The sequence below is a fragment of the Chrysoperla carnea genome, chromosome 5, assembly GCF_905475395.1.
Source record: "Chrysoperla carnea chromosome 5, inChrCarn1.1, whole genome shotgun sequence".
NCBI classification, from domain to species: Eukaryota; Metazoa; Arthropoda; class Insecta; order Neuroptera; family Chrysopidae; genus Chrysoperla; species Chrysoperla carnea.
The window spans coordinates 64,581,310-64,593,526 of NC_058341.1; the positions used below are offsets into that span (position 1 = coordinate 64,581,310).

A 12,217-nucleotide genomic window follows, 5' to 3' on the forward strand; every position below is an offset into this window, starting at 1 on the left:
TTTTAAGACCTGATGCAGTGAATGATAAGACCTTTTTAAGAACCAGATATGTAATACAGTCAGTTTATACACTTTTTTCAACAAGAAACTCTAAGATGGAAAACACAAAAAAAATATTGTCCGATCAGTAGTTGAATTTAAAAAAAAAAATTGTATCTATACAGCTGCCGAAGACAAATATTTTTAAATTTTTATTGTAAATAAACTTTCTCGGAAAATAAATAATATCTACAAATAATTCTAGAAAGTATATCCGAAGAATGTTTTCATTCGTATATCCGAAGTTCAAAAAGGTTTTTTAGACCTATGTTCCTTATCGCACATTATCGTTCTGATCTGTTTGTTGGTTGGGAGATGAAACCAATAAAAGTGCAACAAAAAAAAAGGCACCAAAACCTAAGAAATTAAAACTTTTTCAATCGACTCCGCTTGCCATGAATTTTGAGAAAATGCAAAAAATTGTATAATAATTGTCAATTTGTATTTTTTGTCAAATAAATACCTTCTGGATACAGATTTGTACGATAAATACTTAGTTTTCGGTTTTGGAAACCGTTTACTCGGATTCGTATTAAACGACCAAGACTACCCACTTGATGACAATTTTAAGCCAAAATAAGCATTTAAAAAAAATTTGCACTACATATGCCCCCGCTAGGACCCTATGCCACCTTATGACTAGATTAAGTTGGCTGAATGTTCCTTGAGGTCCTATAAACACGTACCAGAAAATTTCATTAAAATCGGTGCTGTTTCCCCACTTTTATACTTTCCGGATTATTCATTGTATTAACAAACAACATCCGAATCGGATGTTGATTATCGGATGATATAGTACTTTTAGCGGATTCAGAAGCAAGTTGGCAAGCTTAACGACTCAATAGTGTCGTTAAGTGCAGTGACCTGGTGGGCTTAAAAATTACCTTGAAAAAACCGTTATAACGATTTTCTCGAGAACAATAGCACAAAACAAGCTAGTTAAATTAAGTGCTAAATATAAAAAAATCGTGCCTATTAAACAAATTCACACATTTAAATGCCTCGTCGTTAATATTAATAGCGAAATCAACCCAACGATCGAAATTAAAATAAGAATAGGGAAGGAAAAAAGTATTTTTGCAAACCAAGAAATTTATTTGCAACAATAAAATTAAAAAACCCAAATACGCTTTCTTAAAGTGGTCAGTGCTTTTGTATGCTTGTGAAAATTGAACTATGAAAGAGTATCATTTAAAAAACTCCGAAGTTAAAATACGATGTTATCGGCGCATGCTCGATGTAAAATTGATAATGTGACCAATGATGCGGTGCTGAAAAATAATAAATGAAAATCGAAAATTAGTGAGTATAATAAAGAAAAGGCAATGTTCATATCTTGGCCACATATTGCGTTCAAAAAAATATAGTGCACAACAGCTGATTTTAATGGGTAAACTCCAACAGAAAATAACTAGGGGAAGAAAATCGGCCTGTTCACCTCATTCGTGCTGTTCATGAGAGAATTAAATGAAACAAAGTGGTTTCCAAGGTCCTCTATGGCAGGGATTGGCAACCTGCGTCTATTTTATAAAAAAAAAAAAAAAAAAAACATACACACACACACACATTTAAAAATCATTCTGAATCGATTAACGAGGATTACCACTCCAGCATTCAAAGCAAATCCTCTCATCACAAATAATAACGCAATCCACATTGAGCCATTTGGAGTAGATACTGGATCTCTAGAAATGCAACTGATCGACTTAAAAAGTAAAGCTTTGTGGAGTGGAAAATTTAAATAGTTGAAAAGCAAGTTATTGAAATTAATACTACGATACTTGAAATAATACCATAATATTCGAAATTCTCACCATTTTAATCCTCAGCACAAAGAAGAAAGGGCAGGGGGTAATAAAAATTAAAAAAAAAAAATATGGCTTAAAAGAAGAAAGTTTAAGTTTTCGAATGAAATGAAAAAAATGCCAGTGCGATAATTATTTCAGATGATACAGGGTTTTAAATCCAAAGTGTCAATTTTGTTTAGAAAGCGAATATCATAGTCCAAAATGCTCCTACGGGAATTTTTATAGCTCATTTTCAAGAAAAACTAAACATTATAAACATCTTTCGACTGAAATTAACAAAGTTGTAAAATAATTTTTTCAAATTTTGGTACCAATCTGTTCTTCATATAAAATTTAGGGATAACATTTTTCACCCTTTCAACCCTTTTTGCAAAGCAGCAAGGGGTGATAAAAATTTTTGAGCAATAGATTCCAAAACTAGAAACTGCAAATTTCAAATAAGCTGTTGAGGATCCAAATTCGGTGCTTTTTCACGGAGGTATCAGGTTGAAATTTAGGTAAAATTTTGTGTAAAATTTTGTGTAAAAATGTGGTACCTTTATTAATTTTAGAGAATAGTTCGCATGAAAAATTTTTGTGGCTCTTTAAGAACTTTGAAATTTTGTTAATTGTAATTTTTGATTCTTCTGACTCAAAAGGTTGCCAACCCCTGCTCTAGGGAGTAAGAAACGCCTGCAGTGGCGGATCCACCTATACGGGCATGATGGGCATGCCCATAACCTGAAAAGATTTATGATTTAATAAAATGGAAAAAAAAAACAACAATGAATCGCTTTAAATAGTTAATCTTTTGTTCCTAATTTCAAACTAAACTCCTATCTGATAGTTTGTAGGGGAAACCTTTTGGGAGGGGGCATCTTAGCAAAATCGGTACAAGAGTACTTTCAGAAATCAATTTACATATCCCTATTTAGATTCTGTTAACAATGAACAAAATGTTGGTGGGGCAAGTACTTGAATATCGATATCCATAGAGTGAAAAAGTGGATGTATCGACGATTCACGAATGATAGTGAATTAACTATTTTTAATGAATGGCCAAATAGAAAACGGAATGAGAAAAGAAATCCGCCATACCAGAGTCGGTAGCTCATCTCATTGAAGCATGCAACCAAGATTTGTAGCGTAACACTTCTGGGCAGCGTAACTACTGCAGAAAGATCTTTTTCTACACTTCACGGAGTAAAATCTTGGTTGCGTGCCTTAATGGGACTGGAAAGATTACTCGAGCTTGCCCTCCTAAACATATGAAAATCGATGATATTATCAACTCTTCCCGAAAAAAACCAAAGCTTGACTTCGTTATTTAAGTTAAGAAACTAAATAAAATTATTTAATATAAAATTTATACTGGCGTTTAATTTAATTTGAAGTTAAAAATAGTTTAGAGTCTAAATGTGACACTGCGATGTGTAAACAATCTCACATTAACTTTTGTAATTTTTGTGAGCGAACAAACCAACATTTTACATGTTTATTAATTTATAAAAATACTGTACAAAATCTTGGTCAGGGCGTCATTTTGTAAGCATCTCCTTTGTAGGAATGCACTAGATCGATCATGAGCGAGTTCATACTCTGATTCGCATTTGGCCGATTTTCGAGTGCTGTTCCGTGCCCTTGATTGATGCTTTTGACACAAAATGATTGATGCTTTTGACACAATATGATTGATACAAAACAAGGAATCGCTGAATTCGAAAATTAAAATGCTAGTATAAAATAGCAAGTTAAATAACGAGTTCTAAAACCAAAATGATTGTGGTAATATTGTAAAATCGTTTTATATTTTTATATAAATATATTTATACAATGTTCATTTACGCTTAAGCGTTTAGTACAGAACAGCGTACAGTACGTGTGGTGGTTGTTTGTTTGTATGTAAAATAGTGAGTTGAGAACAGCAGCAGAGCAAGCGAAGAAACATGATCTGTATTAATAATTTGGGATTAGTTCTCATTTACACTTACATCATGGTGAATTTTTTTTTTTTTTTTTGTTATTCATTCTGCTTGCTTTTTTTTTAAGTTAAGAAAATATTAATTTCCTTATAAAATTGAATCTTTAATGAAAAGTTATTTTCGTTTTGTTTATTTTTAATTTATTTGTGAAAGTGGTTTTATTATGGTTTTTGTGCTTTTCTTTTGCAAAAATATTATATACAAGAAGGACTTGAGCTATTTATCTATACCGCCTTCTTCAGCAATATGATAAATTTAAAATTATTAGTTGGTACCTAAGTTGATACCTATTTTATTAAATTTAATGAGTTATTTTACAAAATCATTCTTGTTAATTCATGCTTAACTTTTGAAGTAAATTTACAAAATTATTAAATATGGTCTAAAATGGAAATCGACTGCTTGCATACTAGTTTGCAACTAAGAGTTGCGTCTGTGTTTTGGTTTTCATCTTGGTTATCGGGTATCGATAATTACCGGGGAGACAAGCATTATTGTATCCGGAAATTATTTCTGATATTCACGGTGACCCGTGAACCATTTAAATTCTTATTTTTGTTCGAAAATAGGGTTTGTGTCGGGCCGCCCTGCAACACGACCAAAGATAAATCAAGTTAAAATTTTTATAGCGTTGGTACTCAGGACGTCAAAAGTGAGATTGAGTACGTAATTGAGCAGCACAGGCCAAGGTCTTGGGTCCGGTAAACTCATCTTGTTTACCGTTCGTAAATTTTCGTTATACAAAAATTAACAACTTTTGTTTAAAACATTTTTTCGTAATCATCAATGTTTACACCTGAAGGTGTAAATTAGGACCAAACTGTGGCGCCCATGTTCTCAAAAACTTTTAAAGATAGAGAGTTGAAAATTTGTAGATAGCTTCAACTAGTGGTCTTGTAAAACGTGCTCGAAAAAAAATAGAAAACAATTTCGAAAATTATTGAAATTTCCCAAAATCAAATAATTGTGTTGGTTTTTTAAACTCTTCTACTTTTATAAAAAATAATGCAAGCACTGGCATTCAACAATTTCTATACAGGATATTTCCAAAATCAACTTCGTCAATTGTTTGTTTTCCCTTTTTTTTTATAAGTTTATTAACCAAAAGCTTTTCAGTGCAATTTAAATATAATATTTTTAGCTTTGGAGTTTTACTATGGTGGGCCATTTTAATCTCTGCATCTAAATATCTCGCCAGATTCACCACCTATTAAAAACTTACTTGAAAAAAAATTATAGAGTTTGATGGGAGGCATCATGTTCTGAGATTGAATTAAATTTAGCTCTGCAGGTTACTTTAATAGTCAATTTAGATTCTAAACGGAAAGAGATAGAATAAACCTTTAAATTAAGTTGTTTCTCATAAAAAAACAAATAATTTTTGTGATTTTTTCGAAAAATTGATAATTGTATGTCAAAGCCATGGACACAGATGAATGTCTTCTATTGCCCTTGGCCACAGCACTTTTCCGTAATTAGCGAGTTTTCTTTCGATTTAATGTAACAATGACATATTTTTAAGTCGGATTTCCTCCGAACGCTGACGATTTTTAAAAAAGATCGTTTATATGAAAAATATTAGTTTTTCTTATGATATCAGCTTTCTAATTTAAAGTATTATTCTATCTCTTACCGTTTAGGATCTAAATTGGCTATTGAAGAAACCCGAAGAACGTGGTCCAATCTGATGTCAGAACATTATGTCTCAAATCAAACTCAAACTTTATCAATATCCTCCTTCAAACTCTACAATTTTTTTTTTTTAGTTACCTTTTAATATGTGGAGCTTCTGGCGTGATACATAGATTATAAAAAAAACTTTTGACAAAAAAAACCGACTTCAAAAAAACAATTCAAAAACAAATTAATATGCACTAAAAAGTAAAAAATAACGAAAATATCATGTAGTTACACTCATTATTATTTTTGGAGTCGGCGTCATCCAAGGAAACAATTCTGACAGAACTGTTTGCTACATTTACTTGGCTGACACCGACTCCAAAAAATAACAATAATTGTAACTACATTATATTTTCGTTATTTTTACTTTTTAGTGCATATTAATTTTTTTGAATTGTTTTTTTTTTTTTTAAGTCGGTTTTTTTTTGTCAAAAGTTTTTTTATTTTATGATTTTTAGTGAATCTGATGTACATTAACTAATTTTTCACTAAAAAAAATAATCATCGAAATCGGTTGCGGTGATACTGAGTTATTCGTCGATTTGTCGCGCACATACTTAATGCAAATTTAAGACTTATATGGTTTTCATATGGATACCATTGTCAGAACTAGACCAAATTGAAATGGGACCACACGGGAAGCACGAGCTTTCCAATGGATCAAAATCGGTTCGCTCAGTCAAAAGTTCTGAGGTAACAAACATAAAAAAAAAATAAAGTTGAATTGAGAACCTCTTTCTTTTTGGTTTGAAGTCGGTTAAAAATGACCCACCCTGTATAATACAAAGACAATAAGCAGTCAATTTTTTGGTGAATTACTTTCTGAGAGCATATTTTTGGTTGATTTTATTATTATATAATATAGAAACATATAAATTTAAGAAATAATTATGTTTTACTAAATACCGGAAACGAAAAAACCACAGGAATGCGAAAACCCTAGTCTGTGTACGGAGGCCCTTAGTATGATTGGTATTAAAATAATTTGTACACTTATAGTCAGTGATTTTTAAAAATTAAGCATATTTTATATTTTATGTAAAAAAATTACATAGGTATTTTACTAAAAAATAAAACATTTTTAAATAAAACAAAATATATAGATATATATAGATAAAGCGTTAGTCTAGTGTGTCCAACATTTAAATAAAAAAAACAAACATAAGTTTTAAAAATATGTTGAACAACTTTTCAACTGAAAAACAATAAATTACCTACTAATGTTAATTTATCCACGTCCATGTCCATCTTACTACAACACTCCATGTAATGTATGTGTTACAGTCAAAACTCGTAATTAGTCAAAACTACTTGTAACTGGCAAAATCAATCAACAGTACTTTTGACTGCACAGGTTGGGCAATAGTAATTTTGGCTGAACTAACAGTAAAAAGTACTTTTGCCCAATGAAGTTGCTCAAAAGTTGTTTTAAATAGCGGGTTTTTGCTTACTTTTTTTCAATTACTTTAACTTCAAATAAAGTGAATACTCATTAAGAAAAACTGTAACGTAATTGTTTTTTTTTCGTCATATTAGTGTCAATTTTTTTAGTACTTGTTACTTTTTCTGCGCATCAGCTTTAATACCAAACCTTTGTAATAAACCATTTCGCAATATTAAATAAATAAAAAATTTAATTGCCATTCCAAACAATTAAAACTAAATTTGGTTGGCTCCTTAGCGAGGTTACATTCCAAAACAACTCGATTATTACAACTTTGGTAAAAACAACTCGGTACAAAAAAAAAACTCATTACATTATATTACGATTCCCAGATAGGTTAGTGAATGAAACAATCACAGGGTTAACCAAAAAGCCAAAAAACCCATAGACTCGTGCTAACTCGATCTCCTTAAAGATCTCCAACTTGTGGATCAGTGATTGAACGCAATCACAGGGTTAACCCATGGCCATCCTGACTCCAAGTTAACTCCATTAAAGGCATGCCATCCCGTGGATCAGTGAGTGAAGGCGGTCACAGAGTTGACGCAAGTTCTTTTGTACCGAATTGTTTTGACCAGAGTTGTTTTGGTATCGGGTCGTTTTTACCATAGTTGTAATGACCAAGTTGTTTAAATCATAAATATTAAATATCGAGTTATTCATAACGGTTACCCTCTAGTGATTACAACTAGTTTGGACCAGAAGCGTCAGTCAAAACCACTTTTGACCGCAAATTTACAGTCAAAAGCACTATTAACCAATGATTTTCAGGCAAAACTACTATTGACAAACCTGTGCAGTCGAAGGTACTTTTGCTTGTTATTTCAATCAACAGTACTTTTGACTGGCGAAGAGTTTTAACTGTGACATATGTATTTGATAAAAAAATTAAAAAGTGTAAAGTCAACAAAAATAAAAACACATAGCATTTAGAATAAATTTACATTAGTTACAAATTTTATGTTGTACTTGCGTATGTACCTACTAACTATACTACATAAAAGTGTATTACACTAATGAATAGAGGATTTTAACTTTCACTTAATCTTCCACAGCTAAAAGATCTTGGCTAAAAGATCCTCTGGGCTTAACTCTGGGATAAACTTATCTTGAGTACGGCGTATTACGGGTTATCAGAGTTTTCGGGGGCAAGAAGTATTTTATATAGGGTATAATTAATTTCCGATGATAACATGCATTTCTAGATGATAATGCGAATGATAACAGAATGATTCAATTCAAGACTTGTGGATAAAAATTCCCGATTTCATTAAGAAACTACTATGTTCCATTTTGTGGCCGAAATATTCGTCTTGGACTAAATTATTAAACATTGGACTCCCAGAGAACAAAAACAAAATTAATTTTTTGAGCTATTCCCAAACAGTGCAAAAAATATTACATTTCCAGAAAAATAATTAAAAATCAGTATGCCTATTTTAATCCTAAATATAACAATTTCACCAATTTTCTATTTCAAGTTAAAAGCTTGTCTTTTAGAGATATCAAAATGAAACATCAAACAATTGTTTTTGTTGTTTTCTGAAAATTTGTTATTTTGATAATTCAGTACAAAATGAAAATTTCGACTAGAAAATTGGAAAAATTGACAGATAGTTAAAAAAGCCATCCTAAATAGTATTGTCCATTTTTGGAAAAATTTTTTGTAGAATATGAAGAGACTTCAGACATATGCTTTTCCTCCAGCTTTCTGATTCATCGAGAAATTGCGAAAAATAAAATTAAAGCAAGAAAAAAAACTTAATTTCCATAATTACGTCTTAGTCTATATTCGTTTTATACTCATTAACGTTGCCGTCTTATACTCATTAACACACGTTTCGCTTTCCTAGCCATTCACTCAAAATGTTCACTCCACATTTACCTATCATTACTGAATACATTTACACCCAAATACTGAAAATTACGAACATTTTGAACCATGCAATCCGTGTACCACCATACTTCATTTGCCCTAGTCTCGCAATTAAAATTTTTGTTTTCTTTACATTCAAGAAATGTTTCCACTGATCACAATAAGACAGAGATCTTCGCACACCACCAACAGTCTTTGATATTGTTATCACATCATCTGCATGCATACAATAAAACCTTGATTTCCTTTCCTGTATTTTTTTTGTAAAATAACGAATTTGAAAACTTATCACCCTGTCAAACCTTTTTTCAACGATTAAAAAAAAACATATTTCTGCCAACATGCAAACAAAATTTAATTTAATTGTTTTTTGTTTATTGGAAATTATTACGCATTTCAAGTTAACATTTCAAGATATATAACGATACAATGTAAATATTGTTATTATTATGATCATGATTAGGTCATTAAATGTAATTTATAAAAGTTTAGGCATTTTTGTACGCCAAGAAAAGTAAGCCCTGTGTATATAGTGAAATAATCGTTATTTTAATATCTTTTTTTATAGATTCTTTGTAATTAATGGTACAATAATTGCTATACTCTTTTATAAACTTTTGTTTTGGTAATACGTGGTTGCCCATATTAATACATCAGGACCCTTTCAAATGGTATATAACGTTAAAACAATGTGCTTTTCTCAATACACTTAAAGTAGGGAAAGCACTCTCCTCTATATAGATGGTGTTTAGATAGGATAATTTTGTAAATTTCTGCCAAAATGCCTGCTTAGATACTTGATGGTATGAGCTTATATCCTTATCCTTCATGATTTCAGACTTTGATAAATTACAAAAACCAGCGGTATGATGTTACATGCTTCAATCATTGTTTATCATATTTCCAACTTTTCTAAGTAGCCTTTTTAGCAGTATTCCCAATAACAATAATATTTCCAGTCTTTTAACACATAGTACACTGAAACAAAATTAAAATAACTACAACCTCATCCCGAAGTTGGCCGTTTCATATTGAAAAAAAGTAAAAATACTTTTCAACAATTGCCTAACGATTGGAACAAGTACAGCTAAATATTTTTAAATACAATAGAATGGGATTGAATTTAAAATATGAATTCATTGATACAAAGTCACAAAAGTTAAATAAACAAAATCATTAATTCTATGAAAGAGATTGATTTTAGATTAAAGTCATGCATTTTATTGATGGAAAATTGTACTTAGTTGGATTATATAATCGTGTAAATAAAGCGAACGATGAGTTAAAATGTAATTTCTTTGCGCTTTACAGAAAGTTTGAAATAAACTTATTGATCATTTTTATAATATACACCATGTTTGTGTAACAACCCTTTTTATAATATCGCTGGTTCAAATCAGACTCGAAAAATCAAATTTTTTTGAAATAACCAATTAGCAGGTATACACTTTTTATTTTTTACCTGGTCATATAGTTGTGACAATCACATCAATACTTTGTTACAATATTTATAAGTGGTAGAATCAATAAAAAAAAAGATTGTTTAAAACTATGTTGCATTTCAAAACAACAATATTTGAAATTTTTTAGACAGTATATTACATTCATACAAAAAACTCATGCGTTTGTGTCAAATACACCACTCAATCCCGTACGGTAGTTGTATCACATTCGTGGCATCATTCGTCATATTTGATCTAGCGATGCCGTTGAAAAAACCTCTTAGCGGTTGGTATTAACTACTTTTTTTCCAGTGTATCTAAAAAAGTCCGGCTATAAGTGGCTATAACTTGGATCACCCTGTATACAAATATTTTAATAATCTTGAAAAAATACAAAATAATGAAATATGTAAGTTTTAACAATAAATAATCGAAACAGTGTGGTGAAGAATATAAAATACAGTATAACAAGTGAAAAAATTAAAAGATATATAGATATTTTACTACACATTTAAAAACAATCAGAAACAAATAATTAAAATAGTTTTTTTTTAAACAATAGTAAAATGAAATATCACGCATGGCACACACATATCACAGATAGAAACTAACTATTTATCACATATGATGGGGGCATAATGAAGCAGATGTTCGGGCCTTCCAATAACTGTGTGCGAAAATAGACTCACGGTCTAAAAATATGTTACAAATTTAAATAATTGTATTAGGAAAACATGTTTCGAAGGTTTTATATACTAGTTTTATATAAACTATTTAAGTAAAATGTTTGATCACCCCTTTTCTACGAAATTTGTTATTGACGGTGCGGAATTCCGCACGGGTTGCGCTCGTGGACACCTATTTGTTAACGATTTACAACAACTTTTATACATGAGCAAATACAGAAATATTTTTTCCTCACCTGTGTGCAGAAAGTGTCAACTTTCGTCTCACTGTACAAAACGAAGTCGTTGCTTTCTGCCTCCGTCCGTCAGAAAAATAGTATACACACCACTTGAGCAAATAAATAATGTCTCAAATATCACGTTCATTGTCGCCCGAGGCCAAGGCGACATCCTTGCATTTGTTCCCTAAATGTGTTATATACTATTAAACTAGGGTACTACCTTCAACCGCGGATCCAGTCATCAAAAATGGTGTTGGTTACGGCATCGCACTCGAAAATCGGCCAAATTCGAATCGAAGTACGAACTATGATCACTCATGATCTATATATTGTATTCCTACAAAGGAAATGTTATGACGACAAAATGACAAAATATATGACGCCCCGACCAAAATTTTGTACAGTGTATTTGTAAATTAATACACCTGTTAAATGTTAATTTGTTCGCTCACAAAAATTAAACAAGATTAAACAATTAAACAAAAGTAAATGTGCGTTCGTTATTTACACATCACAGTGTCACATTTAGACTCTAAACTACTGAATCAATTTGGATGAAATTTTTACAAATTCAAATGAAATTAAACGCCATGCCAGTATACATTTTACATTAAATAATTTTATTTAGGTTCTTTACTTAAATAAAAAGTTCAAGCTTTTTTTCCGCGAAAGCGTTGATAATATCATCGACTTCCAGATGTTTAGGAAAGGAAGCCCGAATAATCTTTCCCGTCCCATTGAGGCATGCAACCAAGCTTTTACCCCGTGAAGTGTAGAAAACTCTCTTCGAAAGCTACGCTGGCCGAAAGAGTTACGCTAAAAATCTTGGTCGCATGCTTCAATGAGATGAGCTACCGACTCTGGTATGGCGGAATTATTTTTCACATTATGTTTTCCATTTGGCCTTCCAGAGTCGGTGTTCATCTATAATAGTTGATTCAATATCATTAATGAATGGCCGGTACATCTGAACCACTTTTTTCCCTGCCTGGATATCGATATTCAAGTACTTGACACCAACATTCGGTTCATGGATAACGGAATCTTACATAGGGGTTTG

The 12,217-nt window shown here is 31.2% G+C and overlaps 1 protein-coding gene across 1 annotated transcript in view; it reads left to right on the forward strand.

Annotated features, from left to right (window-relative positions):
- Window positions 1-3,709: 3,709 nt before the first annotated feature.
- The window catches only part of LOC123301299, a 37,538-nt gene continuing 29,030 nt past the window's right edge, over window positions 3,710-12,217 (forward strand). Inside the window, exon 1 of the mRNA XM_044884035.1 lies at window positions 3,710-3,823. Within this exon, the coding sequence (XP_044739970.1) occupies window positions 3,773-3,823 (51 nt within the window). The 5' untranslated portion in view covers window positions 3,710-3,772. The remainder of the gene's footprint in view (window positions 3,824-12,217) is intronic.